Here is a 24,372-nt window from a genome sequence, read left to right as displayed (position 1 = left end):
AGGCGGCTCATTTACCTACACAGAAGTTTGAAAATACGACGCCTAGGATTTCTTCAACGCCGACAGTCTCACCCGTTATTTTACCAATCCCGTCAGCTGCAAAGCCCAAGCTTTCTGATGCCATCACCACATCATTCGTTTCTGCAAAGTGAACAAATTCGTCAATTCCGTATAGTACGTCATTCTTCAGTATTTCCTGAACACGTTTTGACACACTGATAGGGTCTTCGTCTGTTGAATCGCTTATATCCTTGAAAATATCTGTTAGTGTGTGTATTAGGTTGTCAATGCCCTTTTTTTCGAGGCACGATACCCCCATTATTGAAACACTAGGCCCAAATTGAAGACACAGATCAGTCTTGATTTCTTTCAACTGCTGTTCATTAAGCAGATCAGTTTTATTTATGACTATGACAAACTTCTTTCCATCAATATGTTCACGAATATACTGTTTTAGATCATTCAAAACCAACTGCCTATTAGTTGGATCTATTAACAACAATACAATGTCGCTGTTTGCGCATTTTAATTTTGCGCGATTAATACCAATAACTTCTATCTCATCAATTGCATTTGATCGAATCCCTGCAGTATCAGTTATTATTATCTTGTAGCCATTAATATCTAGCGGAACATCGATGGTGTCTCGTGTAGTCCCTGGAGTATTACTTACAATAGCAGTTTCATCGTTTGTGATACTGTTGAGCAACGAAGATTTCCCCGCATTGGGAGGTCCCAGCAGAGCTAGTTTAATACCACTTTTTAGTATATTACTCTTCTGAGTTTTATGAAGAAACTGCTCGATATCTTGTTTTAATTCCAACATGGTTTTGTTTACTCCGTTAACGATCATCTCTATATCATCTATCTCAGTATCATCACCAAAATCTATGACTGCAGCTAGCTGGGCGATGTTTGCCACAATTTTCTCCCTCCATATAGAGAATCGAACCTTAGTATCCCCTCTAAAGCTACATATGGCACTTTTACGTTGAATCTCAGTTTCTGCATCAATTAAATCGCCCACACCCTCGACTTGAGTCAAATCAAACTTTCCATTTTGAAACCCCCTCATAGAAAATTCTCCCGGTTGTGCATACCTTATCTGATAGCCTTCCTCAAAATCATGAAGTGATTCAATAGCTTTTAATACACCAGAAACTACTGCTTTCCCACCATGAACGTGCAACTCTAACACATCTTCTCCTGTGAACGTTTTTGGTTGTTCAAAAAACAGTGTTAAAGCATTATCCAACAGAGACTTTTCATTATGAACAGTAGGATCATAAAGATTTCTTACAGATGCTTTATGAGATAGAGGAGCCTTCTTAGTTCGCGTCAGCTTCTTATAAACGTACTTGGAATTGGTTCCTGAGATCCTAATAACTGCTATGGCTGACTTCAATCCTGCAGGAGTAGATAATGCATATATAGTGGGATGATCAACTGTTGCCGGTACTGAATATTCCATCCTCCATGAAGTTCTAAAAATACCTACAAAACTTGGAGGCAGGGTGCCTAAACGTCTATACATCTATGCTTTGTGATGTTATATTTGTCGCCAAGAGATACCCATAAAATAGTCAGTTGAAGTTTTTTTTTTGTTCCAATATCAAATGATGATTCGATTAATTATCTCTATATATCGAATCATGGGTTAAAATATGAGATCCTTTAATATATAATACTTTAATAATTCGAATTTATTTTTAAAATATCTTCGAAGTCACTTATATTTAAAATGCTCGAGAATTGTGTCATGCGTCAGTATGCAAATAACTCTGTGCTGAACAGAACAAGCAACTTGTTAAAGGATATTTAAAAAGACTTCATGAGAAAAACGAGGGTCTGACGTGCTCTATTATTTTTACGGGGCTGATTTGTGAATTTTAGCAATATTCTCGAGGAATCTTTATACAAATCTAAAGGCGTGTCGTTGCAGTGTCGAATGGTACATTATTGTGTTTGTACAATATACCCTCGAGACTTTGTCTCCAGCGTCACTAAAAATAAATGTTATCAATTAACTTAAAATGGAATTTAAAATGTAACGGTTGAATTCAAATATCAAAGTATTTAAATTACGAAATATTAGTTATGTCCTGTTCTCTCTTGTGTAATATTCTCTTTATTATCTAAAAAAATCATTCAAACAGCCACCACATTAAACCAAAAGTACCGATGAAAGTTTCCTACCTATTGAGTTTAGGTCTAGTAGCTGCAACAGAGGTTGCAGTTAATGGAGAGTTAAGTTTAGAAGAGGAGTTACAAGAAGTTACCAATTATGATTTTGATTTAGATTCCATATCATACTTCAGCCACATAGCTATTGAGCAAGCTGTTGACTGGTTAGAAGCTCACGATATCAGCAGTATCTCTGAATGCTTTGAATATTACAATGCGCACAGAGTAGATTCCACCACTTTAGAGGCAGCCGTAAACCAAGGCCATGAGTTATATAGAAGCTCCGACTTCTTCAAATATGGTATAAATTTGGTTTCTGATATCTTGGAGAGATCAAAGGAGTCTCAAAAGTTCCAATGGTGGAAGCATGGATTAATGCAGAGCTTAATAAGATTAGGTACCGCCGACTTGTTTGACGGTGTCTTGATGGACAACTTTGGCCTTGAATTAACTGATTTGCTTGATATCTATAGGGATTTACAGCTTCAACTACAAACCGTTGACGTTCTAGGAGGCTTAGTAGACGCACCTACGTCGAGCTCTTCAAAAGCAACAAAGGAATATCCATGGCCTGCTCCAAAAGACTCGATTGAGTTTCCATATGAACCACCAAAAGATTCACCATGGGATATGCCAGGAGAAATGCCAAAACAAACGCCAAAACAAACGCCAAGACAAACGCCAACAGATAAAACTCCAGACAGCCCAAAAAAGACTGATCCATCTGCCCCAATTGATGATGAAAACAAGAAAGGTCGCAAGCAACCTGAGGATACTGAACCTGAAGAATCTGAAAGTGATAAACCAAGCGACACTGATAAGTCTGAGGATAAAAAGCCCAAGGACAGACCGAAAAAGGACAAGGACTTAGAAGATCCAAAGGATAAGGACGAGCCAAAGGATAAAGATGAGCCAAAGGGTAAAGATGAACCAAAGGATAAAGATGAGCCAAAGGGTAAGGGCGAGCCAAAGGGTAAAGAGGAACCAAAGGATAAAGACGAGCCAAAGGATAAAGATGAGCCAAAAGATAAGGAAAAGCCAAAGGACAAGGACTTAGAAGATCCAAAGGATAAGGATTCGGACACTCCAAAGGACAAGGACGAGCCAAAGGACAAGGAAAAGCCAAAGGGTAAGGACTTAGAAGATCCAAAGGATAAGGATACGGACACGCCAAAGGATAAGGAAGAGCCAAAGGATAAGGAAAAGCCAAAGGACAAGGACTTAGAAGATCCAAAGGATAAGGACGAGCCAAAGGATAAGGCAAAGCCAAAGGATAAGGACGAGCCAAAGGATAAGGAAAAGCCAAAGGATAAGGACGAGCCAAAGGATAAGGAAAAGCCAAAGGATAAGGACGAGCCAAAGGATAAGGAAAAGCTAAAGGATAAGGACGAGCCAAAGGATAAGGAAAAGCCAAAGGACAAGGACTTAGAAAATCCAAAGGATAAGGATACGGACACTCCAAAGGACAAGGACGAGCCAAAGGACAAGGAAAAGCCAAAGGGTAAGGACTTAGAAGATCCAAAGGATAAGGATAAGGAAGAGCCAAAGGGTAAAGATGAGCCAAAGGGTAAAGAGGAACCAAAGGATAAAGGTGAGCCAAAGGATAAGGACGAGCCAAAGGACAAGGAAAAGCCAAAGGACAAGGACTTAGAAGATCCAAAGGATAAGGATGCGGACAAGCCAAAGGATAAGGACGAGCCAAAGGATAAAGATGAGCCAAAGGGTAAAGAGGAACCAAAGGATAAAGGTGAGCCAAAGGATAAGGATTCGGACAAATCTCAAAAGACTACGAAATCTGAAAACGAGACCTCGACATTGTCCACGAAAAAAGGGTTTCCAATAATAACTGAAAAGCCAAAAGAAGCTCAATTTCAAACCAAAATGCCCTTGATTACTTCACTTGTTCCTAAAAACCCTGGAAATCAAACCGATGTATCTAAACCAATGGTATCGTCAAATGCAACTTTTGATGAATCAGGAAGAAAAATGGTACCGATTGAAACGTTGAGCTTAATCCAGAATTTTACTTTCCCAAACTATCTTCGAGCAACTCAAAGTATTAACCCAATGCCAGACCTGACAGAATCTACACTCGGTAGGAAAATAACTCAAGTTGAGACATTGGCGCTGCCAAAGACAGCATCCCTCAGACATGGTAGTATTACATTCCCACGGCCATCTCCAACAGGAAAACCTAAAAAGGACGCAGAAGATTCTATAACAACGAACCTGTCAATTGAATTACCGTTTCCAACCTCTGTAGGGCTTAAATATCCAAAGGAAAGCCAACTGAAGACAAATTCACCCACAGAAAACATAGAGCCTAACCTTACAACACCAATAGATTCGATTAGATCAACAGATATTATAATCACTGTTAAACCCAGTAAGACGGTAAAACCTTCAGAACCTATAAAACTAGGACCCAGTTCAACAGAAGAGCCCAGCTCAACAGATGAACCAACTTCGACAGAAACCGTGGAACCTGATATCATAACTTTAATCAAACCCGTGACATTGATAAAACCTACCAAGTCAACTGGGCTTGTAACTTTGATAGAGACAAGGTCCAGGCAGCTTAGCACATCAGAGCCCATAACACCAACTGAGACCACTAGCAAGCAAGAGGACTTACTGCCACCAGCAGAACCCACTACCAAGCAAGAGGACTTACCACTACCAGCAGAACCCACAAGCATGCCAGTAGAAATTCCAAAGCTGCCCATCACATTTCCAGAGTCAGTAACGTTGATAGATCCTATATTGCCTCCCGAAAACACACCCAGAGATCCAGTACCACCAACTGAGAAAGAGCTACCTCCTAAGGTAACAACAAAAGAGGACGACCCTATAGCAACAGCTTCACCGCAGGAGGAAGCTAAACCAACGGCAACCCAACCCTTGGATCTAACACAAACATCACCACCAATACTTACGGAAACACCAGCTCCAGAGGTAATCACAGAAGACCCTGTCAAACAGAGCGCTCTTCCGGTCAGTACCTCCACCTCAATTATTAAGTACACCAGAACAGGCCCTGTCAAACCCCTTCTGCCAACCCCTGGTATCTTCACAGGCGTCACGGGCACTGCAGTAGCAAAGAAATCAGCCTACCATACCTTCAACAGTACCTTCCCAACTGGCAGAAGATTGGAAAAACTCTATGGAAACAGAACAAACGGCTCATTCGTCGTAGACACCAGCATGTCAAACGTCGCCGCAACCCTAAATCCATACTCCATTGTTGGCGCAGTGATCATTTTGGTTAGCAACGTCCTCCTATTTTAAGGCATCCTATTGAAAATCAACCACAGCTCACCAATATTGCGTCATTTACGGAAAAAGGTCGAGAGTGTTACCAGATCCTTCCTAGGGGAGACCGCTTAATAGATTAATGCTCTTTGTGTTTATAATTACAACCACTGTTAAACAAGTGCTACCTATGGTTCTTTAGTTGTGGTTAGTACACCCAGTCACCAGTTTAGCATCTAGTTTGAAATTTTCCACGAAAAATTTTCAGTGGGGTTAACAGACAAGGCTCATCTAGCAGTTTTTAGCTTGGTTTGCCGAAGTATAAAGAGGTATATAGTCTATAAACTATTGTCACGATGTCGCAATTGATGCGTGCAGTTCGGTCTTTGCATTACTCAGGTGCAGTACGCCAAGCGGCGGGCAGTGCTGGGAGGATTACTGCGGAGGCTGCGGAAACTGCAGAGTTGGCCAACTATAGACGGTACTATGGGGAGCTACGGGATGCAATCAGTAAACCGCAGGAGGAGATACTGAGGAGGAGTCCAGAGTTGAATACGTTGCACAGGCGGCTTTCGCTTCCTGAGGAATTTGGGTTTTCTACGCTGTCTAGATGTTTGACTTGTCGTTCGTCGAAGCTGCCGGAGGACAAGACTGGTTTACAGTTCAGTACTGTTCCGGTGCAGGGGAGTCATATGTGTGATAACCATGGTTTGAATATATTTGGAAAGAATATTCTAAGTCACTACGTGACGCGGAGGCTAATAGAGAAGATGCCGAGGTTGCCGACGCCTGTGTTGAATGCTGCGGTAGATGCATACATTGGGGAGCCTGTTCTTGCGCATATTGGGAAGAGTTGGGGGATTGAGTTTGAGAGGAGTACTATAATGGATAGGTATTTGAGTCAGGAGCCGTTGTATTTGACGTTGGGCAAGTTGCGTTTCTACAATAATACGATGAAGGAGACGGACGGGATACAGGTGATCTTGAAAGAAAACAAGTCGCCAGATTCTGCGATGGCGTTAGCTGTCAGAAGTATCATTGGTGGACTCTGGGCTAGTACTCAGGATTTCCAGACTGTGTACAAGTTCATAGAGGATCATATTCTGTCCAGGAAACTGGATCCTACAAGGTTATTTCAGTTTGAACAACCTACAAGAGAGCTAGCAACATTGTGTCGCCGCGAGGGGCTAGCTAGGCCTATATCGAAGCTTCTTGCAGAATCTGGTAGGCTATCTAAGGCTCCAGTTTTCATTGTAGGAGTATTTTCAGGAGAGGAGAAGCTTGGAGAGGGGTTCGGTTCTTCGCTGAAGGAAGCTAAAGCCAGAGCTGCTACTGATGCCTTAATGAAGTGGTATTGTTACGAAGTTTCTGAACAACAGCAGGGTACAGTGGTAGATCCTGGCCAAGTTATCGTGTAGATAGTCATTAGTTTGATCTCTCCAAAAGGATTCAGAGGAAGAATTGTAGCTTCTTTTTTCCGTAACATAGAATAGACTAACGTTCACAGCCTGTATATATTAGATTTTACGCACGCACATACAGAAGTATATCTTGAATTTTGTCTGCAGCAAACAGCACATCAACAATCAGAGACAAGAGGGCTCAAACAAACGTTCCAAGATGCAAGAATGGCGTATTGATGAGGAGGTGATTGTCGCTGTCAACCACTGTTGCGCAGAGAAATTTCAACAACCCCAGCCACAACAACAGCAAAGAACTTCGTTAATATTAAGTGAAGACACGTTGAGCCATCCAGTAGCTTTCATTCTACTGGGTAATCGGGAGGAATGGCGAATTCAAACACCGGTGGGGGTCGATATAACAGTTGATTTGGATACAGGGAGTTTGTTGTGGGATGTGGCTTTAGTACGTGAACGCATCAGGTTGTTGCAAGTTATGCATGTTACACAGCTGCCAGTCGCGGTGCTTGTGGTAGACGGTGAGTTGCATGACTATGTTGCATTTTTGAATGAAGTGGAAAGTGTATGGCCTTTGATTAGAAGTGTCGTTAGTTATGGGATTGAGGAGTGCTCTTTACAATGTTGGGACATGGGATTCATGCGGCAAATAGGTTATGTGATTATCGAACGTGATATGAGTGGATATTTACCTTGCAATAGATCTGCTGTTGCAGAAGATCTAAAACTTGATTTGGTGGAGCAAGGTAAAATTATAGGCAAATTGGTACAGAATGTTGATCGAATTGTCAAGTATTTAGAGTCCCTCACGCCGGACAATAAAAGTCCATTGCAGGACGTCATTCTGAGGCAATGCTGGAGATTTGTGTGCAAGTTACAAAGTCCATGCACTAGGGATATAGAAAAGGAAATATCGATGTTGGAATCACAATGGCAATTGTTAAATACACTAACTACACAATTTGAAACTACTATGATGCTAGACTAACAGAGTAACTTACGGACACCCTTGGTGCCTCCGAGTAGTGGGGTCTTCATAACGGGACATATGCCAAACTCTTCAACGTATTTAACGGCGCAAGGGTAGCAGGCAACATAGCCAGTTTGGAGTACACCGGGGTTGGTAATGTCTGAATTACAAATTGGACACGATGTACTGCTGTAAGTGACTGCTGTAGTGGGGATATCCGAATCAGTATCGCTGTTGTTACCATCATCACCGATATCAACTTCTACATCAGGCCGGGGAGGTGGGGGGATGGAAGATAAATTATCCCATGAATCGTGTTTCTTGGCAGGCTGCTGAGACCACTGTTGGAGTAGTCTTATTGTGAATATGAACGTTGGGAACAGTTCACTGCTCAACGATCCGAGTTTACCACCTGCTTTTTCAAGGAACCTATAAATTAGAGACCGGATACGAGGCCAATTAGTTTGTATCAGCCGGTCCTCTGGCTCCAACACTGTTGGAGCTCCTGCAGGTGTTGCCGAGGAACGTGTGTATTGGATGGAAGCCAAATGCTCTAGCACAGAAATGGCCCGGAACCTGCCCGAGAGGTAGCCCAGTTTGCAAAGTAAATTGGTAATGGCAATGAGCTTTTTAAAACGTGGATACCATTTAACAAACCACTGTTCCCAACGAGAAAGGGGAGCTACAAGCCTACGGCCATAAAGGGACCCGTGCCACCGATCGAGTTTGTCTATCAAATAGACACCAACTACTTTTTCAAACAATACAACTCCCACTTGTACATGAGAGAGGCCGATGCTGGCATTACCAGCGTAGTCTCCAGGAGATGTTCGCTCCCTCTGCAACCCATAAAACTTTTCGATAAATGTAGCATTATACCTTTTGAGATGGTAGTACTCGAGCAATAACTTGAAAATCCCATAAAGCTCATCAAAACGGGTATGCAGTAATATACGAGTCCGTGAAGGCGCTCGCTGTATTGCATTTGCTGAAAGATACTGAAATGTCGGCTTCAAAAGTCCATCTATCTCCTGTGAAGAAATAATTTCAAATAATGTAGGCGTCGCTGTCGCATCAACTGGTAAGTTTGAATAGAAATCCATCACTATCTATGTCAAAACGACCCCCCTTTTGGTTTCAAAACTTTTTTTTTAGGTCTAATGTTGGTTGATAAAGCTTGCGTTTGTTAATGCAAAACGTTCCGGGGAAAAGAGTCTGCATAAAGAAATAAGGCATTTGTTCGAGCAGAGTAACGGAATAGTTTTGGATCCACACGCAATAATAAGAAAAAGCATTATAATAACACTCGTAAAGAGAGTACATAAGCATACATACACATATCCATATACACAACAGAAGAATAACTATAATGTGGTTTAAAAAGGAGGCTTTTTAGAGACCTCCCAAAATTTTTTTTTCATTATATATGTAATATAGTCTTATATTATGACTTGTCGTCTTTCGTGGTTCCCTCCAACAATCTTTTCATCCCACCACAGTGAGGAAGGTTGGACGGAGATACAACCAACCCACTTACAACTGGTTCTCAGTGTGGAAAACGTGCAATGCCTCGGAGATTCTCTTAGACATGGTCTTTTCACCTTCTCTGACCCAGACTCTTGGGTCAAAGTATTTCTTGTTAGGCTTGTCTTCACCGTCTGGGTTACCAACCATACTTGAAACATAATCCTTCTTGTTCAACATGTAGTCTCTAATACCTGCAAGGTACGCATATTGACAATCAGTGTCCAAGTTCACCTTAACAACACCATTGCCAATAGCAGTGTTGAACTCTTCCTGAGTAGAACCGGAACCTCCATGGAACACCAAGTACAAGGGCTTCTCTTCACCACCAATCTTGGTGGAAGCATATTTCTGATGATCGCCCAAAATCTCAGGTGACAAAACAACATTACCAGGCTTGTACACACCATGAACATTACCAAACGCAGCAGCAATAGAAAAGTTTGGAGAAATTGGTGCCAAAGCCTCGTGAACTGCAAAAACAGTCTCTGGAGAAGTGTACAAAGCATCCTTCTCAACATGCTCGTTGTTAACACCGTCCTCCTCACCACCAGTAATACCAATCTCCATTTCCAACCACTGGTTGATCTTGGCCATTCTAGTGAAATACTTCGCACAAGTACTAATGTTCTCATCATCCGTCTCCTCAGACAAATCTAACATATGGGAAGAAAATAATGGTTCCCCATGTTCCTTGAAGTACGCCTCGTCTGCCTCCAACATACCATCAAACCATGGCAAAAGCTTCTTAGCACAATGGTCCGTGTGCAAAACAACTGGAATACCATAAGCAGGGGCAATAGCTCTAATATAATGCGCTGCGGCAATCGATCCCTTGATAGCTGCATTCTGACCCTCATTGGAAACCCCCTTACCGGCGAAATAAGCTGCACCACCGTTAGAAGTCTGCAAAATAATTGGCGACTTGTTGTCTCTAGCGGCCTCCAAAGCTGCGACAACCGTAGAAGAAGAAGTTACATTAATAGCTGGAATAGCAAACTCGTGCTCTCTAGCATATTTAAACAACGCTGCAACATCATCACCAACAATAACACCTGACTTTCTCTTTAGAACTGATTGAACACCCATTTTGTCTTCTATAATAATTGATTGACTGACTGACCACCTTTAGTTGTTCAACAAACTAGTCTATAATTAGTACTTAGTAACTAACTACTTTTTAGCTTGCTATTCTCTGTTCTTGACGAAAACCACCAGAAGTTGGAAACAGACTAGAAACAAATTAGAAAAACAATATTTGAAAATATTTTTTTGATTTTGCCAAAAAATTTCAAATAGTGAAAAACCAAGAAATGCTTGTATGCAAAGTAGTACGAGAATGGGTAGGGGGGAGGTACTCTACTTTTTGACTTGTAATCGTTCTTTATATATATGTAGGTAGGATTTCCGCAATGCCGCAGAAGGGGGAAATTGTGATGAAGATGGTGGTGATGCCGGTGGTCCTGTCCTGTCTCTGCTTGTGGGGGGGAGAGAGGGTAGCACAGACAGACGAGAGAGACCACACCACCACCTTCGCGACGATAGCATCCATTCAGCCAAACCCCTCTCTCTCTGCTCCGTTGCTGTGGGGGTTTTAATCATGTAAAAGTGTTCAACATTTCTTTTTAGTTACGTAACGCAATATGTCTAATGGAAGCCCAGGCCTTTTCCTCGAGCCTCGAGCTTCCGGCGTCCTGTTCTAGCAACCGTAGAGCACCAAGCTTATGTTCCCGGAGGGAACGCAAGAGGGCTGGGGAGCCTCAGGTTCGACCCCCGGAGGTTTATGGGTTTAAAGCACTAAGATGTCAGAGATCGAGAAGGAAGGCTTGATGCGATGCAGAGAGGCCTGGAGAGAGGCTTTTGGTTCGGATTTGGACGCGCTAGGCTGCCTCGTTGGTTTTCCTGTCGGTAAAATTTCGTCATATTGTCCAATTCGTTGAAGTTTCGTTTATGCGATGACATAGTATGGTAGTTCTAAAACGAACTGGTGTTCCTGCTCTGCCACTGGCTGTGGGGAGGGGGGTGGTTAATTGGTTTTGAGCATAATTTATTTATTTAGAAAGGACCACACGGTGTGTGCCAGGCATTCCCATGCTTAAAACTGTTGCAGTGTATATAGAATATAGAACAAACTATTAGTAGGAGGAACAGAACACAATAAAGGCGATGCAAAGTTCTTCCCTACCTCCTAAATTTCAGACCAGTGATGCAAATTCATTTGGTCAATATACTGCAGAGAAGCGGTGGCCCATTATTGTTCAGAACTGCATTGATGATTTCAGTGCCGAAACTGGGTTGAGTCCTTCAGCGTTGGCTCAGCAGCAGCATATATTGGACGAGCTGGAGAAGCTTAAGAGGGAGATTCAGGAAGATGGTGAGTTAAGGCCGTTTACAAAGGAGGAGATGGAATTGAGTAAAGTTCCAAAGGTTTTTAATGAAAGGGGTGAGGAGCTTGGGAAGCAGACCTGGGTTAATGGCGAATGGCTCTATTGTGAGGTATACCTCTATCGCAGGATTTTGGTTTTGTTTCGTCAGAATGAGGCATGGAGGGATTATGATGTGTTTGAAAGTGTGAAGCGGGAAACGTTCCGTCAATCAGAACATGGTGTTGTGGAATTGGCTAAATGGTACCAAAGTTTGTCAGGCCAAATGGGAAGTGAGTTGGAAGCACTGTTCCAGGAGTTTGTTGAGATTTCGCTTTGGGGAAATGCTACGGATTTGTCTTTGCTAACGAATGTGACGTTGGAAGAGATTCAATCTATCCAAGGAGCGTCAGTTCGGTCAGATTCGCAGGAGCGGATCTTGATCAATGATACTAGTTTAGTGTGGCAAGCCCTTGGAGCTGGCAAGGTGCGTGATAGTAAGCAGCGTGTGGATTTTGTTCTTGACAATAGTGGGTTTGAGTTGTATGCAGATTTACTATTTTCGTTATTTTTGCTTGATTCAGGTATGGCTGGCACCTGTGTATTACATGCGAAGGACTCCCCTTATATGGTCAGTGACACGATGGTTAAAGACTATCACCAACTAACTGGTGATTTACATGATAGGAGCTTCTTCTCTTGTGATAGCGGCAAGGACACCGCTGCTCGCTCTGCACTAGATTTTGTTAGTGAACGTATTTCTTCAGCATTCTCCAAAGGTCAACTTGTTGTGAAGGAACATCCTTTCTGGACTGAGCCGGGCGACTTCTGGGAGCTTGTACCAGGCCACCCTGTTTTTGAAGACCTCAAAGATTCAGATCTTGTAATCTTTAAGGGCGATTTCAATTACCGTAAACTCACCGGTGACCTCCGTTGGCCACGTTCTACTCCATATAGGAAGGCCATCGGACCCCTCGCACAGCATGGGTTACGTTCGCTCAGTTTAAGAACTGCGAAATCGGACGTCATTGTCGGTCTGGCAGAGGGTGTTGACGAGAAACTTTGTGCCGAATGGGAGGCAAAGGGTAACGAGCATGGATCTTGGTGGGCTTCCAGCGGAAAATGGGCCGTCATTTGTTATAGCGATGGGAAACCCCTCTAGTGATACTCTTTATTTTATTCTTTCAAATAACCATTTTATATTACATGGAGAAATACCACTCAGGCTATATATATATATAGATAGATAGATAGATAGATAGATATCTTCCTTTTTATCTTTATGACTTACTATTCTTGTTATTCTTGTTATTCTCACTGTTACTATTGTTGTTGCTATTCGTGTTAGCATTGGTATTGGTGCTGCTGGTGCTGGTACTAGTGTTTTTAGTAGTGTTGCTGTTGTCTTTTGTTCCTGATACTGGAGGCATGAATGGCATTGGAAACATAAACGGCATGCCAAAGGGCGGTAAAGGCATAGAAGGAATCTTGGCCTTCTTGTTACTGGGTTCGTCTCCAACACCACCATGTTCACCGTTACCAAGTTCTGTTGCAGCTGCAGTGCCCGCAGCCGCTCCTGGAGCAGTGCCTACCACTGTACTATCGATAGCTACAGGTCCACTAGCACTATCTGCAGCCCGTTTAGCCTTATGTGTCTCGAGAAACTGTTCTATTTGCTTCGAAGTAGCCTCGTCGGGCACTAGTGAATCCAACAAAATATCGCCAGCGCCGCACAAGGGACATACAAAGTCACTCTCCAATAGAGCATCCTCCATGGGTACTTCTGATACTACCTTCTTACAACATCGTTCAGTCTTGACAGGACCACGTATAAGCCCACCAGTAAGTGGACACTTGAGCTCTGCGGGTAGATCTTTAAAACGGTTCGGTAACCAAACAGCATCTTGTTCGCGCACAGCGATCTTCTGCTGCTGCTGCTTCCGCTGATAGTCCTCCCATGAATGCTGGTCTGCAACTTGCACGACAAACTTACCGTCATCGGTTACCATAATCTTCTTCTCTGCCATCTCCTCTGGAGTCATCGTCATCGGGTCAATCTCAACAGACTTCAAAAACTTCTTGGGAATACCGGTAGTTCTTCGTATCCTCTTACCTTCAAAATTGGGATCTGAATTCGTTGGACAGTTCTTAATCCAATGGTCCTTACCACCACACCTATAACACATATAACCTGGTGGGGGTGGACCATCATCTTGATGGTGCTGCCCACCCCCGCCACCCGGACCACCTCCATGCGACCGAAACACAGGCACGGCAACAGACATCGCTTGTTGTGTCTCCTGCCACTGATTTTCTTGGTTAGCAAACATCCTAGCTATCCTTTCTTCCTCTGTACCTCCCGCACCATTACCCATCCCACTCCCACTACCACTAACATTCCCAGATGGTCCTCCATATCCGCCTCCAAAAGTAGACCCCCCACCACCAGGCCTCGTAAGCACTCTGGGCTTACCCATCACATACCTAGAAGCATTACCCGCAGTTCCATGCGTTGCAGGAGAACGTTTCACAATAACCATACTAGACCGCGAAATCACTGCCGCATCATCTTCGTATTCCTCCATCGTATCTGGATTGTATATCAGCAACCGAAACCCAGATCCATCCCCCAACTTGTTCTCCTGAATGATATCCCTCTTCAAATCAAACACAGTAATACCAGTCCCATCAAACAACACCCTCGAGGTATCCTTCTGAGACCTAAACCGATAAAATATAGTGCTCGACATCTTCTACAAACAACACAAACACCAAAAATGATCAAAAATCAAATCAAGTTCCAAAACTGAATGGCTCCCCCCAGAGAAGCCTACTCAAACACTACTACACAGTATAAACCTATACTAACAATAGTTCTTCACCTCACAAACATCTACCACTATTTTAAACTATCCTTAAACCTTTTCTCTTTTTATGTTGTGAAAAAAAATCCTTCCAAACTTTATCTCCAACTCTCACCACATCCAACAGTGCTCTAATCCACACCCTTCCCACCGGCAAACATAGACAGTCATGAGCACCACTGGCTATTACGAATTGTACCGCAGAAGTACCATAGGTGCTGCATTAATGGATTCCCTCGATACATTGATTAGTGACGGTAGAATCGAGGCTTCTTTAGCCATCCGCGTGCTAGAAACCTTCGACAAAGTTGTCTCGGAAGCCCTCAGGGACAAAACAAGCGCCAAATTGACCTTCAAAGGCCACTTGGATACCTACAGATTCTGCGACGATGTCTGGACATTCATCATTAAGGATTGCCAAGTGAATTTGGACCAGCCTAGTACTGATGATTCTGAAAATAATTTCACTTGTGATAGATTACATATAGTTGCCTGCAATTCCAAGTAAAAAGAGGAAGAAAGAAGAAGAGAGCGGCAAATACGAAGATAGATGGGGACAGGGATCCCATGTTTCCACCTTACGCCGGTTGCAGGATACCATTACAATATGCTACATGCATGTAGCGAGTGGTCCGAAGTATATAGGTCGGATAGATGTCATGTTATGTTTAGCCTTGGTTTTCTTTTTGTATGTACGCATTGTTGTAATTCCCATATAAAGTACGGTTTTGAAAGAAAAAGGAGATTACATAGTGGAGGAGATGTTCTGTGGGTTATAGGTAAGTAACTAAGTAAGTAAGAGCATAAGTGATTCATTTTTGATAGGAGATTTGATGGATTCCGGCAGGGTAGAGTATAAGGCGTTGGTTAGACGGGTAGAGGAGATGGAAAATTCCGGTAAGAGGCAGGATACTGAAGAGTATCAGACGGGGGTCACGAAGCTTATTGAGGAGGTTCTACGTGTTAAACAGGTAGTTTACGATAGGTTATCATTGTTCAGTGATAATGAAGAGATTGAGGATGTATCTACTTCATCTATTCCGTTTCTGTCGATTGACTATTATTTGGGGCGGTTGGTTTTGATGAAGCAGTATGTGGGTGTCGAAAGTAGTGAGGATCCAGTGATGAAATATAGATGGAAGATAGAGTTTTTGAATAAGGCTGTTCAGATTTGGATGCAATTTTTGGTGACATTACAAGGGTATGGGGTCTCGGATGAGTTTCTTTCAAAGGTTTTAGATCGGGTTGAGAGTTCACAAGGCCCTCTGTTGGAGGAGTTGTTTCCACAACCAAGTTCATCCGAGGATTTGACTGGTGCACAAATGAAGAGACAGGCTAAAATTGATATTTATCAGCAGAATAAGCTGCTCGAACAGAAGATTGGGCAGCTGAAAGTTGAGATGCGTGGCCACGAGGTTGAACACAATGACCGTAGTGTGGATGAAGAAGTATTGCGGAAGCTATATCTGGCTCAGTTGAAACAGCTGTCGTTCAAATGTTTCAACGAGTTAGAGGGTATACTGATGGAAATTGAGCTGTTGAAGAACTTTAGTAAAGCGGCCCCGATACAGGAACCCTCGAAGGACAAGGAGGAGAAGTTGCTTCCTTTCGAATACACTGACAAGCTGGAAACATTGAATAAACCGTTATTATCGAAAAATGGCAGGGTTTTGAGGAACTTTACATTATTAGACAAGAAGGATCGTTTAAAGGAAAGCGTTTTTGGATATGGACAATATGGTCCTACTATGTCAGTTGAAGAATTTTTGGAACAAGAATTCGAGAGTGGCAGGGTCCTGCAAGATAATAAAGAACCAGAAGAGGTAGTAGATGAGGATAATCATGAATGGCAGGACAAAGAAACCTATAAGGCTAGAGAATGGGATGCTTTTAAAGAGGCTAATCTCCGTGGAAGTGGAAACACCATGAATAGGGGGTAGTAGAAGGAAGAAAAAGGAAATTTACTTTATACATATATTATTTGTCTTTTTCCCTATTATCTTCAATTTAGAAAAATATATTTACATTGTTCCAACAGCCTTCATTTCAGATCGTATATCAGATAAGTACAAGACCTGGCCATGATTGTTAGTGTTAATTATCCACTGATCATTAGGATCTGCAAAGCTAGAAAGGACGTTGACGATTATCCAGTGACATCTCTGTTTCAATTCCGGATCCGTGCCATGAATCAAATAATCATATAGTATTTGTGCAGCATCTCTCTCATGTTGATTTAACATTCTGTAACAAAACAACTTTTTATAGGTACACCATACATTAGTGTCTAGTTGTGTTTGCAGCAATTGGTCAATGATTACAAAATCGTCCATAGTTAAAAATAGTTTATCAGTATTCTCGGAGCAGAGCCTGAATAAAGTGGCAATGAACTTATCTCTGTACTGCTGATCAGAAAGTAACTTACCGTAGTAAGCGGATCTAATGCCTTTGTCCAAAATAGAATGTTCCAATTTAAGCACATCCAAGACTTCTTCAAATTCACTAAAGATAATCAAAGTGTCTAAGAATTGAGTCAACTGCTTAATTTTGAATGTTGAGGTTGAATCCTTTCCATCTCCTAAGGCAATTGATTTCTTAATACTTTTGAGGGCATAAGCAAAGCTCCTGACATCACTAAACAACTTTGACAACTGATAATAATAACCAGCGCCGTTCTCAGACATTTCCAAGCTTACAATTAAGTTGTGCAATGGATGTTCGGGATGCTTGGTCAGCGAACTTAGACACTGAGGTAGCTGGTCTAATTTAATGTCAATAACGGCAGAATGTGATAAGAAACCATAAGCTTCCTCATAACGGCCGCACTGATATTGCGACAAGCCAACCATAAATTGATGTAACGTATCATCCCGAATGTAAAAATTCGACAAAACAGTGTCCAGGAACAAGTTTGGATTCCTGGTAATACTATTACTTTTAGGATGGACAACCCATTTGCTATAAGATGCTGTTAAAAGTGGGTTCCTTGAGACAGATGAATCCGCAATGTAGGTTAAGATGTGATTTGTATACATCGAGAGATCTGAGTAACTCGTTACCATTGAACCATATCCATATTTGCTTGTTGCAACAAATATTTCTGATAACAACAAGGATTTATCCAATTTGTATAACTGTAACCACAATGATTGATTATAATGGGTTTTTAATAAAACTTTTAGCTGCGATTCTAACATTGAATAATCGAAATCCAACAAAGTGAAGATAAGTAAAGTATCCACTATGAATTTATTTTCAATTAGGACACGTTGATGTGTACTCTCTAGAATGGTAACACTAGAAAAATTGTCGAACTTCATGGAACTAATAATCGATGCAAAGCTAGCAGAGCTGTTGAGATGGTTATCTATGAAATTGTTCAGAATACTAACGACATCCAAAGATGTCAATTGCTCAAACAATTTCTTCAGGTTGGAGGATTGGAACTGAGATTCTAAACTTGACTTAAAAATCACAGTGAATTTATCCTTTAGGGACAAGCTATCATCGATTTCATGAGTCATGATGCCATAAAGTTGTGTACCTATGCGCATCACTATATCCGAAGATAATGTGGAAACAAACCCATTAACCACTTGCATATAGGTATACAAATCATCACTAAACATTTCAATTTCGTTTGTTAAATTGTAATAATATGTTTCCAACGTAGAGTTGATTTTGTATACGAAGTGGTTGTACAAATGTAACGTGTTAATGACAAGCACCTCATCGTTGTATAAAGTTAAGGAAGACGGTTCATCATGATGTTTATTAAGGTCCTTGAGAATTGACTCTAAGTTAGAAAGGTATTCCTGATTGTTTGGCTGGTTAGGCAAGAGAACGATGCCGTTAGAACTTAGCATATTATGAGCCTTTTCAAACAATGAAGGCGTATAATGAGATTTTAGGTTCAATAACGCTTGGTCTGTGTTTCCATTGGTTAAAAGGTCTTGATAATCTAACAAATCTGGCAAAGATTTGTTAGACGTTTCTATCCACTCAAAAGATTTGAGAGACTCATCATGAAAATTTAAAATCTGTAGCTTAATGCTAGTATTGCTCTTCCAAAGTACAGCCAGCTGAATGAAACTTGATTCTAAGTTGAGATCAAAGGGCTTCGTCAGCTGGATGTCCACTAAAGACCAAATCGAAGATATAGATAAGTTTGTTGAGATGGGAATTTTTGTTCGTGGGATTATATGAAGCAGATTATCATTTTTTACCAATAGTTGAAAAACTTGGAAAGCACCATTTCCCAGAGGTAGAAACACTGTAAGCAGGTTATTAAGTATCGACAAATAAGGCCCCATAGAATCATATTGTCTGTGCTTATCTTGAGGATTTGAGATTAAATCAAGTTGTAAAACCATCGAATTGGATCTTAAATCCCAAACACGTAATTTACAGTTTTCTGTCAATGTTATCAAAAAATATTTAGCATAAACTTTGCAACTGACAACATTTTCACTTCCAGTATCATGTTTTGAAAAAAACCTAGTGAAACTCTGAAAGTAACTATTATCGTTGAACAAAACAGGTTGTAGATCGTAAAGATCAGAGTTATTTGCCTTGGTATTCTTTAGACCCAGCAGTCCACCATCATTCAGCAGTACAACTGATAAAGAATTGTCCACCTTGTACAAGTATTTAGGCAGTCTTACTGTAAAATCATACGGATTCAACAAAGTATACCAGTTTTCAGCAAGCGTCTTCAATCTACTGAAAATATAGTCCAAACTAAACTTTAAATTCAAAAAAATCCCTGTTTTCAAAATTAAATCCATAGATATACATTGATCTCCTTCGTAGATCGTAAAAGTATAATGCTCATTAAAGGTCTTGTGGGGCAAGTGTACAACGAGCGTTCTTCCAGTAATTGCATCATGCAAGGAGTAAATAGAAATAACAGAATAATCATGAGAAAATTGATACCCAATATGTTCACCAGTACTCAAACGCAATATGTTTGAATAATTACCATTTATTAACGTAGAATCCTTATCTTTCGTTTCTTCAGATATATGAAGATTCACTATACTTCTGCTTTTAGCAAGGGAAAAAGGATTCAATGCCTGTAAATTGACATCCAACTTTGAGAGGTATGTCTCTATCATGATAATCTGTTACAATTTATCCCAATGGCCGTTTCAAATATTGTATCTTGCTGGTATTATGCGAGTTTAGTACACCCATTATGTTCAACAAAGGTTCCCTGAATTCAAATGTTTATAAAAATTTGACCATCATCAGACACGACAATTGCGTTACCCGGCTATTAAACATGAAGCATAATTCCACTAGTTGTGTCTCATTACAATATAATATTCATATATCAAGCAAATATTAGCTAGCAATTAAACCTTAGAGCACGGATATGTCAATGCAACTTATAACTTATGATATGAGTTCATTTGGTTTGATTACTGGACCGTTGTAAAGTTCCAAAAACAATATCTTTTTAAAGGAATAGTAGTTATATATACAGACAGACGGACATATATATATACGTATATATATAATATAGTACGCGATTTCAATGGCATCAGTTGTAATTTTAATGATCTAATAAGCAATTTCCCAGACACTCTCTAGACGTATGAGTCCGTTATCACCACCAGAAACAATTGCAAGAGTGCCATCAACTACAGCAATGTCCATGCTCATGAAGCTTTTCACAGATGATTCATCATCATCGGTATTAGTTTCAGAATTTGGATCTGATTGCTGGCCCTTGTTAGTATTTTGTGCAGATGCTGATTTTTTGATGTCATAATGATTATAATTTTTAATAATATTTCTAATATCAGTTAGATTTCTGATTTCGATAGTACCGTCAGCGTAGCCTAATATAATGGATTCAGAATTGAATTTGAAGATTATATTGCTAGGTATGCTTTCAAGTGTAAAGTTAGCAACTGTTTTCTTTTGATCAAAGGAATATATTATTATTTGGTTGTTAATTTGAACCAAAACCTTTGAAGTCTTTTTATTCAACACCAATCGAGTTGTGTTCTTGCCTCGAGGTTGTAAATCCTTGACCAGATGACCTAGATCGAGTTGTTGTAATATTTTACCTTGGAAGTTGTATATCGCCAAGTGACATGGATCTAGATACAAGACGATTAGAGACTCTTCTGTAAGACCTAGAATGAAGAATGTAGGATCTTCAGCGTCTAGCCATATTTCATAATTACTTGCCATTTTAATTGAATCTTCTTCGCTTGCTATATTAATTTTCCAGATCAAAATTTTCCCTCCCAATTTTAAGACAAGCCATTTGTTCTTGAAGTCAATCATGTCAATATTCTCAAATTCAAAATTTTGAAAGCAGTCCCATTGCATTACAGGTTCCGGAAGCTCAATAGACCAGACTTTTAAGCCGGTCTGATCAATTGTAATAAATGTTTTTGAATCCCACCAAAAGATACCAAGTACATCAGTTCCTAATCCATGAAACTTCGGAATTGTAAGGCTATCGTTCAATTCCAAGGTTGGATCAATTACCCAGTATTTCAAATGGCCGTCGCCAGTCAAGGTGAGCAAATTGTTCTGAAACACAGTTATCTTATCCACAAAAGCTAATGAATCGCTTCCTACAATTGCTTTGGACACTGTCATGTTTTTCGGTGAACCTGCGTTTACATCAAACAGTGAACTAAAGGAAGATCGTCTAGATGATGAAATCATAGTGCTAGTCTGTTTCGATGCAGAAGGCGGCCGCATCCGCGCTAACTGATCTTCTAAAATAACCGTTTCCTGATCTGAATCATAATTCTTACCATTCCCATGCTTTAAAGAAAAAGGACTTGGCGGCAATGCATTTGGAATCTCCAACTCTGGCAATGTCGGCGAAGCATCCATAGGCGATGCCCGCCCATCACCCCCGCCACTTCCAGAACTATTGTTTGTTGCCTCCGCCACATTCTTCTTACAATTGAGATTCATAGTTTCCAGGAGATGTAGAGAATACCCTTTGTTATTCCAAGCATCCAATTGGTCCGTAACCTGTGGGCTCTTCAATAAATAAACTATTTCCTTTACATTCTCTTGCACTGACAACTTGGACTTAAGAAGAGAAGGCTCACTGAAACTCATATCCTCCTGAAGATCCCCATCCACACCATCCCCATCCTTATATTGCTGCTTAGTCTTCAGTAACAAATACCTCAAGTCTCGATTCTCCCCTTCCAACTGAGCAATTCTAGCCTTCATTTCACACCGCTCTAGTTCCCAGTTTATTCTATCCCTCTCATTCTTTGTAAACTCTGTCTGTAAATAATGCATCACCCCAGGAAGAGTATAATTAGCCGAGGGGGAGCCCACAGCCTGCTGATTCATCCTTCAAAATACAACTCCTCCTATTCCAGAGAACAACCTAATCCAGTATTCTTTATAACTCACTTCGACGTCCTTCTTCTAGTCACTTTGTTGTTTTTATAATCTGTCCTTTCTAATAAGAAAAGGGAGCCCGCGCTCCAAAAAATCCAGCTCCTACGACAAGCTCAACAAGAAACCCTTTCTACTTCATAATATATTCTAAAACTATACGATATCGTAAAGCTAGCCGATCAGCAGCGACTTTCAAGGATCCTGAGAAGTATTCTTATATATATAAACACATCTTGGCACCCAAAATGTTGGAAGCACCTACTCCAGCATAAAGATATTATAGACGAAAATCCACAAACGCTTTTTACATATACATATACATACACATATACATATACTTAAATCTTCTCTTCCTTAACACCATGCTTCCACACAGCAACGAATGGAGTCACACCATCCTCACGGTAGTTCATCAAAACCAACATAGCCTCTGGGTCCATGGACTCACCGGTGAAGAACTCCCAATCCTTGAAAGAACCAATAACCTTCTTGACATAGGTTTGAGCACCCTTTTCAAAAGTGGAGATCGCATCCGGGTTGGTTTCCTGTAGTCTGGTTTTTATCTCCTTCATATAACCCTTGATGTAAGTCAAAAATGACTTCTTGTCAAAGGCAGTTTGTTGCAAGCGGAAAGAATGAACAACATTGTTGACAGTTTCAGTACCGTCGTCAACATCTTCATCACCATTTTCAGCAGAAGGGTTGGCACCGATATCAATGTTGTCACCACCAACCTTAACCATGGCACAGTCCGCTTCGTAAATTACTTCGTCAACCAACTTAATGTCGTAAGCGTCAGACAACAATTCGTCGCCAGAAATTAGATCCTTGAAAATAATCATAATAGACTTGTTTTAGATGCTACTTCGAATGCAATGGATCTCCTGTGGATTAACACCTGTTGATGATAGCTCGAATCAGACCTTCAAAACGGGAATATATTCAGCAAATAAATGCCTTTTTATGATATATATATTCGCAGCAGAAAATTTTTTCACCAAATCCAGGAAGCCCTTTAATGGACAAAACAACAAAAAGAAATTGTGGGAAACGTTTGACAGATGATGTCGCTTGGTACGTTAGACAGGAGATGAGCAATAGATTGACCATATAAGGTCGGCAACAGCGTGTGGTGTGGTTTGTAGGTGTGGCTTGGCGTGTAGCAGACTCTTCTGGGAATCTGGAGGGAGTGTTTCGATCATTTTAGTGCCTCGTACGATGCCTGGAGCGATAGCCTCAATGCGGATGCCCAGCCGGGACAACTCCGGACGCAGAGAATAGGTGTATTGGAGGACTGCGCTCTTTGAAGCGGCGTATATTGCGGTTCCTGGGAGGATATGTGTATCTGGATGGCCCAGATAGGAGGCTACATTTACAATTATTGGGGATGTTGCCTTGGAATTGCGTTGTGATTTGAGCATAGGGCGGACGGATAGTTGAGTTAGGGACATTAACGACATGAGGTTTATGTTCATGATGCGGGCCATATCGATGGTTGTGGATCTGTGGGTTAGTGACTTTTGGGTAATCCCAGCACAGTTGACTAGAAGACTATAGGTGTATTTTTGTGAGGGGCCGCACGGGTTTCTAGGGGAAACATTGAACAAGGGCGTTGTAAACGGGCCGATGATACAGTTGGTTGGGGAGAACTCCCAACTTTTGAAGGTCTGTTCGGCGGTCCAGGAAGGCCAATTCGAAAGATCTATGGACACACCCCTTACAAATTGGTGCTTTGTTGTACTGTCTTTGGGGAAGTCGTTAGCGGCGATGAGCATATGAAGAGACTCCTGCACTGATTCAGGACTGGATCCGACGAAGATACATGACATCCCGCTGGAGATTACCTTTCTCACTAATTGGTGACCGATCCCGCTGGTTCCTCCAGTAATTATTGCCGTAGTTGCAGCCTGCATAATGGGCAGGTCTTTTTGGTGTATGGTAGTTGTCTTATTCTGCAGAAAATGGAGAGGTTTTTGAATTTGACGGAAAAATATATAACCCAGATGAAACCATCTGTTCAACAGGGAACAACGATATAGATAGATATATAGAGTTACTGGTACATGAGCAGAAGATCAATCGAAGATCTACTGGCCAACGTAAAAAAAATTGTACTGAGAAGCGTGATCACTCTACTACATATATATACACATACTGATTACTTTTCATTATTTATTTTTCCTGTCATCAAGAACCCTAAGTTTTCATACTTCGTTATGCTGTACCCGCTCACCATTATTAACATCACCACCATGTATTGAGAATACTGTGAAATGACTTTTTCATAGACATATTGCCATATTTACATAACGCCAATGGAACTCTCACTCGTGTTAAAAAAAGTTTTCAAATTTGGCTCTAGGGATCTCCCAAGAGCAATCACTAAACCACAGTAATATAAATAG

The 24,372-nt window shown here is 41.1% G+C and overlaps 14 protein-coding genes across 14 annotated transcripts; 6 read left to right on the top strand and 8 right to left on the bottom strand.

Annotated features, from left to right (window-relative positions):
• Nucleotides 1-7: 7 nt before the first annotated feature.
• On the bottom strand, nt 8-1,534 carry MSS1 (Mss1p; the record flags this gene model as incomplete). The annotated part of the gene is made up of 1 exon (XM_003646376.1): nt 8-1,534. One exon carries the CDS (start codon nt 1,532-1,534, stop codon nt 8-10), a length of 1,527 nt encoding a protein of 508 aa, XP_003646424.1.
• Nucleotides 1,535-2,181: 647 nt separating this feature from the next.
• Ecym_4573 (uncharacterized protein) lies at nt 2,182-5,472 on the top strand (the record flags this gene model as incomplete). Its single annotated transcript, XM_003646375.1, has 1 exon — nt 2,182-5,472. One exon carries the CDS (start codon nt 2,182-2,184, stop codon nt 5,470-5,472), a length of 3,291 nt encoding a protein of 1,096 aa, XP_003646423.1.
• A 320-nt stretch (nt 5,473-5,792) lies between these two features.
• On the top strand, nt 5,793-6,854 carry MRPL3 (mitochondrial 54S ribosomal protein mL44; the record flags this gene model as incomplete). The annotated part of the gene is made up of 1 exon (XM_003646374.1): nt 5,793-6,854. The coding sequence occupies one exon, from the start codon at nt 5,793-5,795 to the stop codon at nt 6,852-6,854; it is 1,062 nt and encodes a 353-aa protein (XP_003646422.1).
• A 202-nt stretch (nt 6,855-7,056) lies between these two features.
• On the top strand, nt 7,057-7,842 carry Ecym_4571 (uncharacterized protein; the record flags this gene model as incomplete). The annotated part of the gene is made up of 1 exon (XM_003646373.1): nt 7,057-7,842. One exon carries the CDS (start codon nt 7,057-7,059, stop codon nt 7,840-7,842), a length of 786 nt encoding a protein of 261 aa, XP_003646421.1.
• Nucleotides 7,839-8,927, bottom strand: PEX12 (ubiquitin-protein ligase peroxin 12; the record flags this gene model as incomplete). Its single annotated transcript, XM_003646372.1, has 1 exon — nt 7,839-8,927. The coding sequence occupies one exon, from the start codon at nt 8,925-8,927 to the stop codon at nt 7,839-7,841; it is 1,089 nt and encodes a 362-aa protein (XP_003646420.1).
• Nucleotides 8,928-9,357: 430 nt separating this feature from the next.
• On the bottom strand, nt 9,358-10,437 carry FBA1 (fructose-bisphosphate aldolase FBA1; the record flags this gene model as incomplete). The annotated part of the gene is made up of 1 exon (XM_003646371.1): nt 9,358-10,437. One exon carries the CDS (start codon nt 10,435-10,437, stop codon nt 9,358-9,360), a length of 1,080 nt encoding a protein of 359 aa, XP_003646419.1.
• A 1,077-nt stretch (nt 10,438-11,514) lies between these two features.
• Ecym_4568 (putative methyltransferase) lies at nt 11,515-12,873 on the top strand (the record flags this gene model as incomplete). The annotated part of the gene is made up of 1 exon (XM_003646370.1): nt 11,515-12,873. The coding sequence occupies one exon, from the start codon at nt 11,515-11,517 to the stop codon at nt 12,871-12,873; it is 1,359 nt and encodes a 452-aa protein (XP_003646418.1).
• A 118-nt stretch (nt 12,874-12,991) lies between these two features.
• On the bottom strand, nt 12,992-14,461 carry MPE1 (cleavage polyadenylation factor subunit MPE1; the record flags this gene model as incomplete). Its single annotated transcript, XM_003646369.1, has 1 exon — nt 12,992-14,461. The coding sequence occupies one exon, from the start codon at nt 14,459-14,461 to the stop codon at nt 12,992-12,994; it is 1,470 nt and encodes a 489-aa protein (XP_003646417.1).
• Nucleotides 14,462-14,744: 283 nt separating this feature from the next.
• TOA2 (transcription initiation factor IIA subunit gamma) lies at nt 14,745-15,083 on the top strand (the record flags this gene model as incomplete). The annotated part of the gene is made up of 1 exon (XM_003646368.1): nt 14,745-15,083. The coding sequence occupies one exon, from the start codon at nt 14,745-14,747 to the stop codon at nt 15,081-15,083; it is 339 nt and encodes a 112-aa protein (XP_003646416.1).
• A 325-nt stretch (nt 15,084-15,408) lies between these two features.
• On the top strand, nt 15,409-16,515 carry TAP42 (Tap42p; the record flags this gene model as incomplete). Its single annotated transcript, XM_003646367.1, has 1 exon — nt 15,409-16,515. The coding sequence occupies one exon, from the start codon at nt 15,409-15,411 to the stop codon at nt 16,513-16,515; it is 1,107 nt and encodes a 368-aa protein (XP_003646415.1).
• An 81-nt stretch (nt 16,516-16,596) lies between these two features.
• On the bottom strand, nt 16,597-19,692 carry NUP120 (Nup120p; the record flags this gene model as incomplete). The annotated part of the gene is made up of 1 exon (XM_003646366.1): nt 16,597-19,692. One exon carries the CDS (start codon nt 19,690-19,692, stop codon nt 16,597-16,599), a length of 3,096 nt encoding a protein of 1,031 aa, XP_003646414.1.
• Nucleotides 19,693-20,140: 448 nt separating this feature from the next.
• On the bottom strand, nt 20,141-21,916 carry FAR8 (Far8p; the record flags this gene model as incomplete). The annotated part of the gene is made up of 1 exon (XM_003646365.1): nt 20,141-21,916. The coding sequence occupies one exon, from the start codon at nt 21,914-21,916 to the stop codon at nt 20,141-20,143; it is 1,776 nt and encodes a 591-aa protein (XP_003646413.1).
• A 389-nt stretch (nt 21,917-22,305) lies between these two features.
• On the bottom strand, nt 22,306-22,809 carry TMA19 (Tma19p; the record flags this gene model as incomplete). Its single annotated transcript, XM_003646364.1, has 1 exon — nt 22,306-22,809. One exon carries the CDS (start codon nt 22,807-22,809, stop codon nt 22,306-22,308), a length of 504 nt encoding a protein of 167 aa, XP_003646412.1.
• A 237-nt stretch (nt 22,810-23,046) lies between these two features.
• OAR1 (3-oxoacyl-[acyl-carrier-protein] reductase (NADPH)) lies at nt 23,047-23,880 on the bottom strand (the record flags this gene model as incomplete). The annotated part of the gene is made up of 1 exon (XM_003646363.1): nt 23,047-23,880. The coding sequence occupies one exon, from the start codon at nt 23,878-23,880 to the stop codon at nt 23,047-23,049; it is 834 nt and encodes a 277-aa protein (XP_003646411.1).
• Nucleotides 23,881-24,372: the final 492 nt, after the last annotated feature.

This window comes from Eremothecium cymbalariae, chromosome 4, assembly GCF_000235365.1.
Source record: "Eremothecium cymbalariae DBVPG#7215 chromosome 4, complete sequence".
NCBI lineage: Eukaryota > Fungi > Ascomycota > Saccharomycetes > Saccharomycetales > Saccharomycetaceae > Eremothecium > Eremothecium cymbalariae.
Note: the sequence above shows the minus strand (reverse complement) of the source record. Positions and strands in the feature narration are given on the sequence as shown.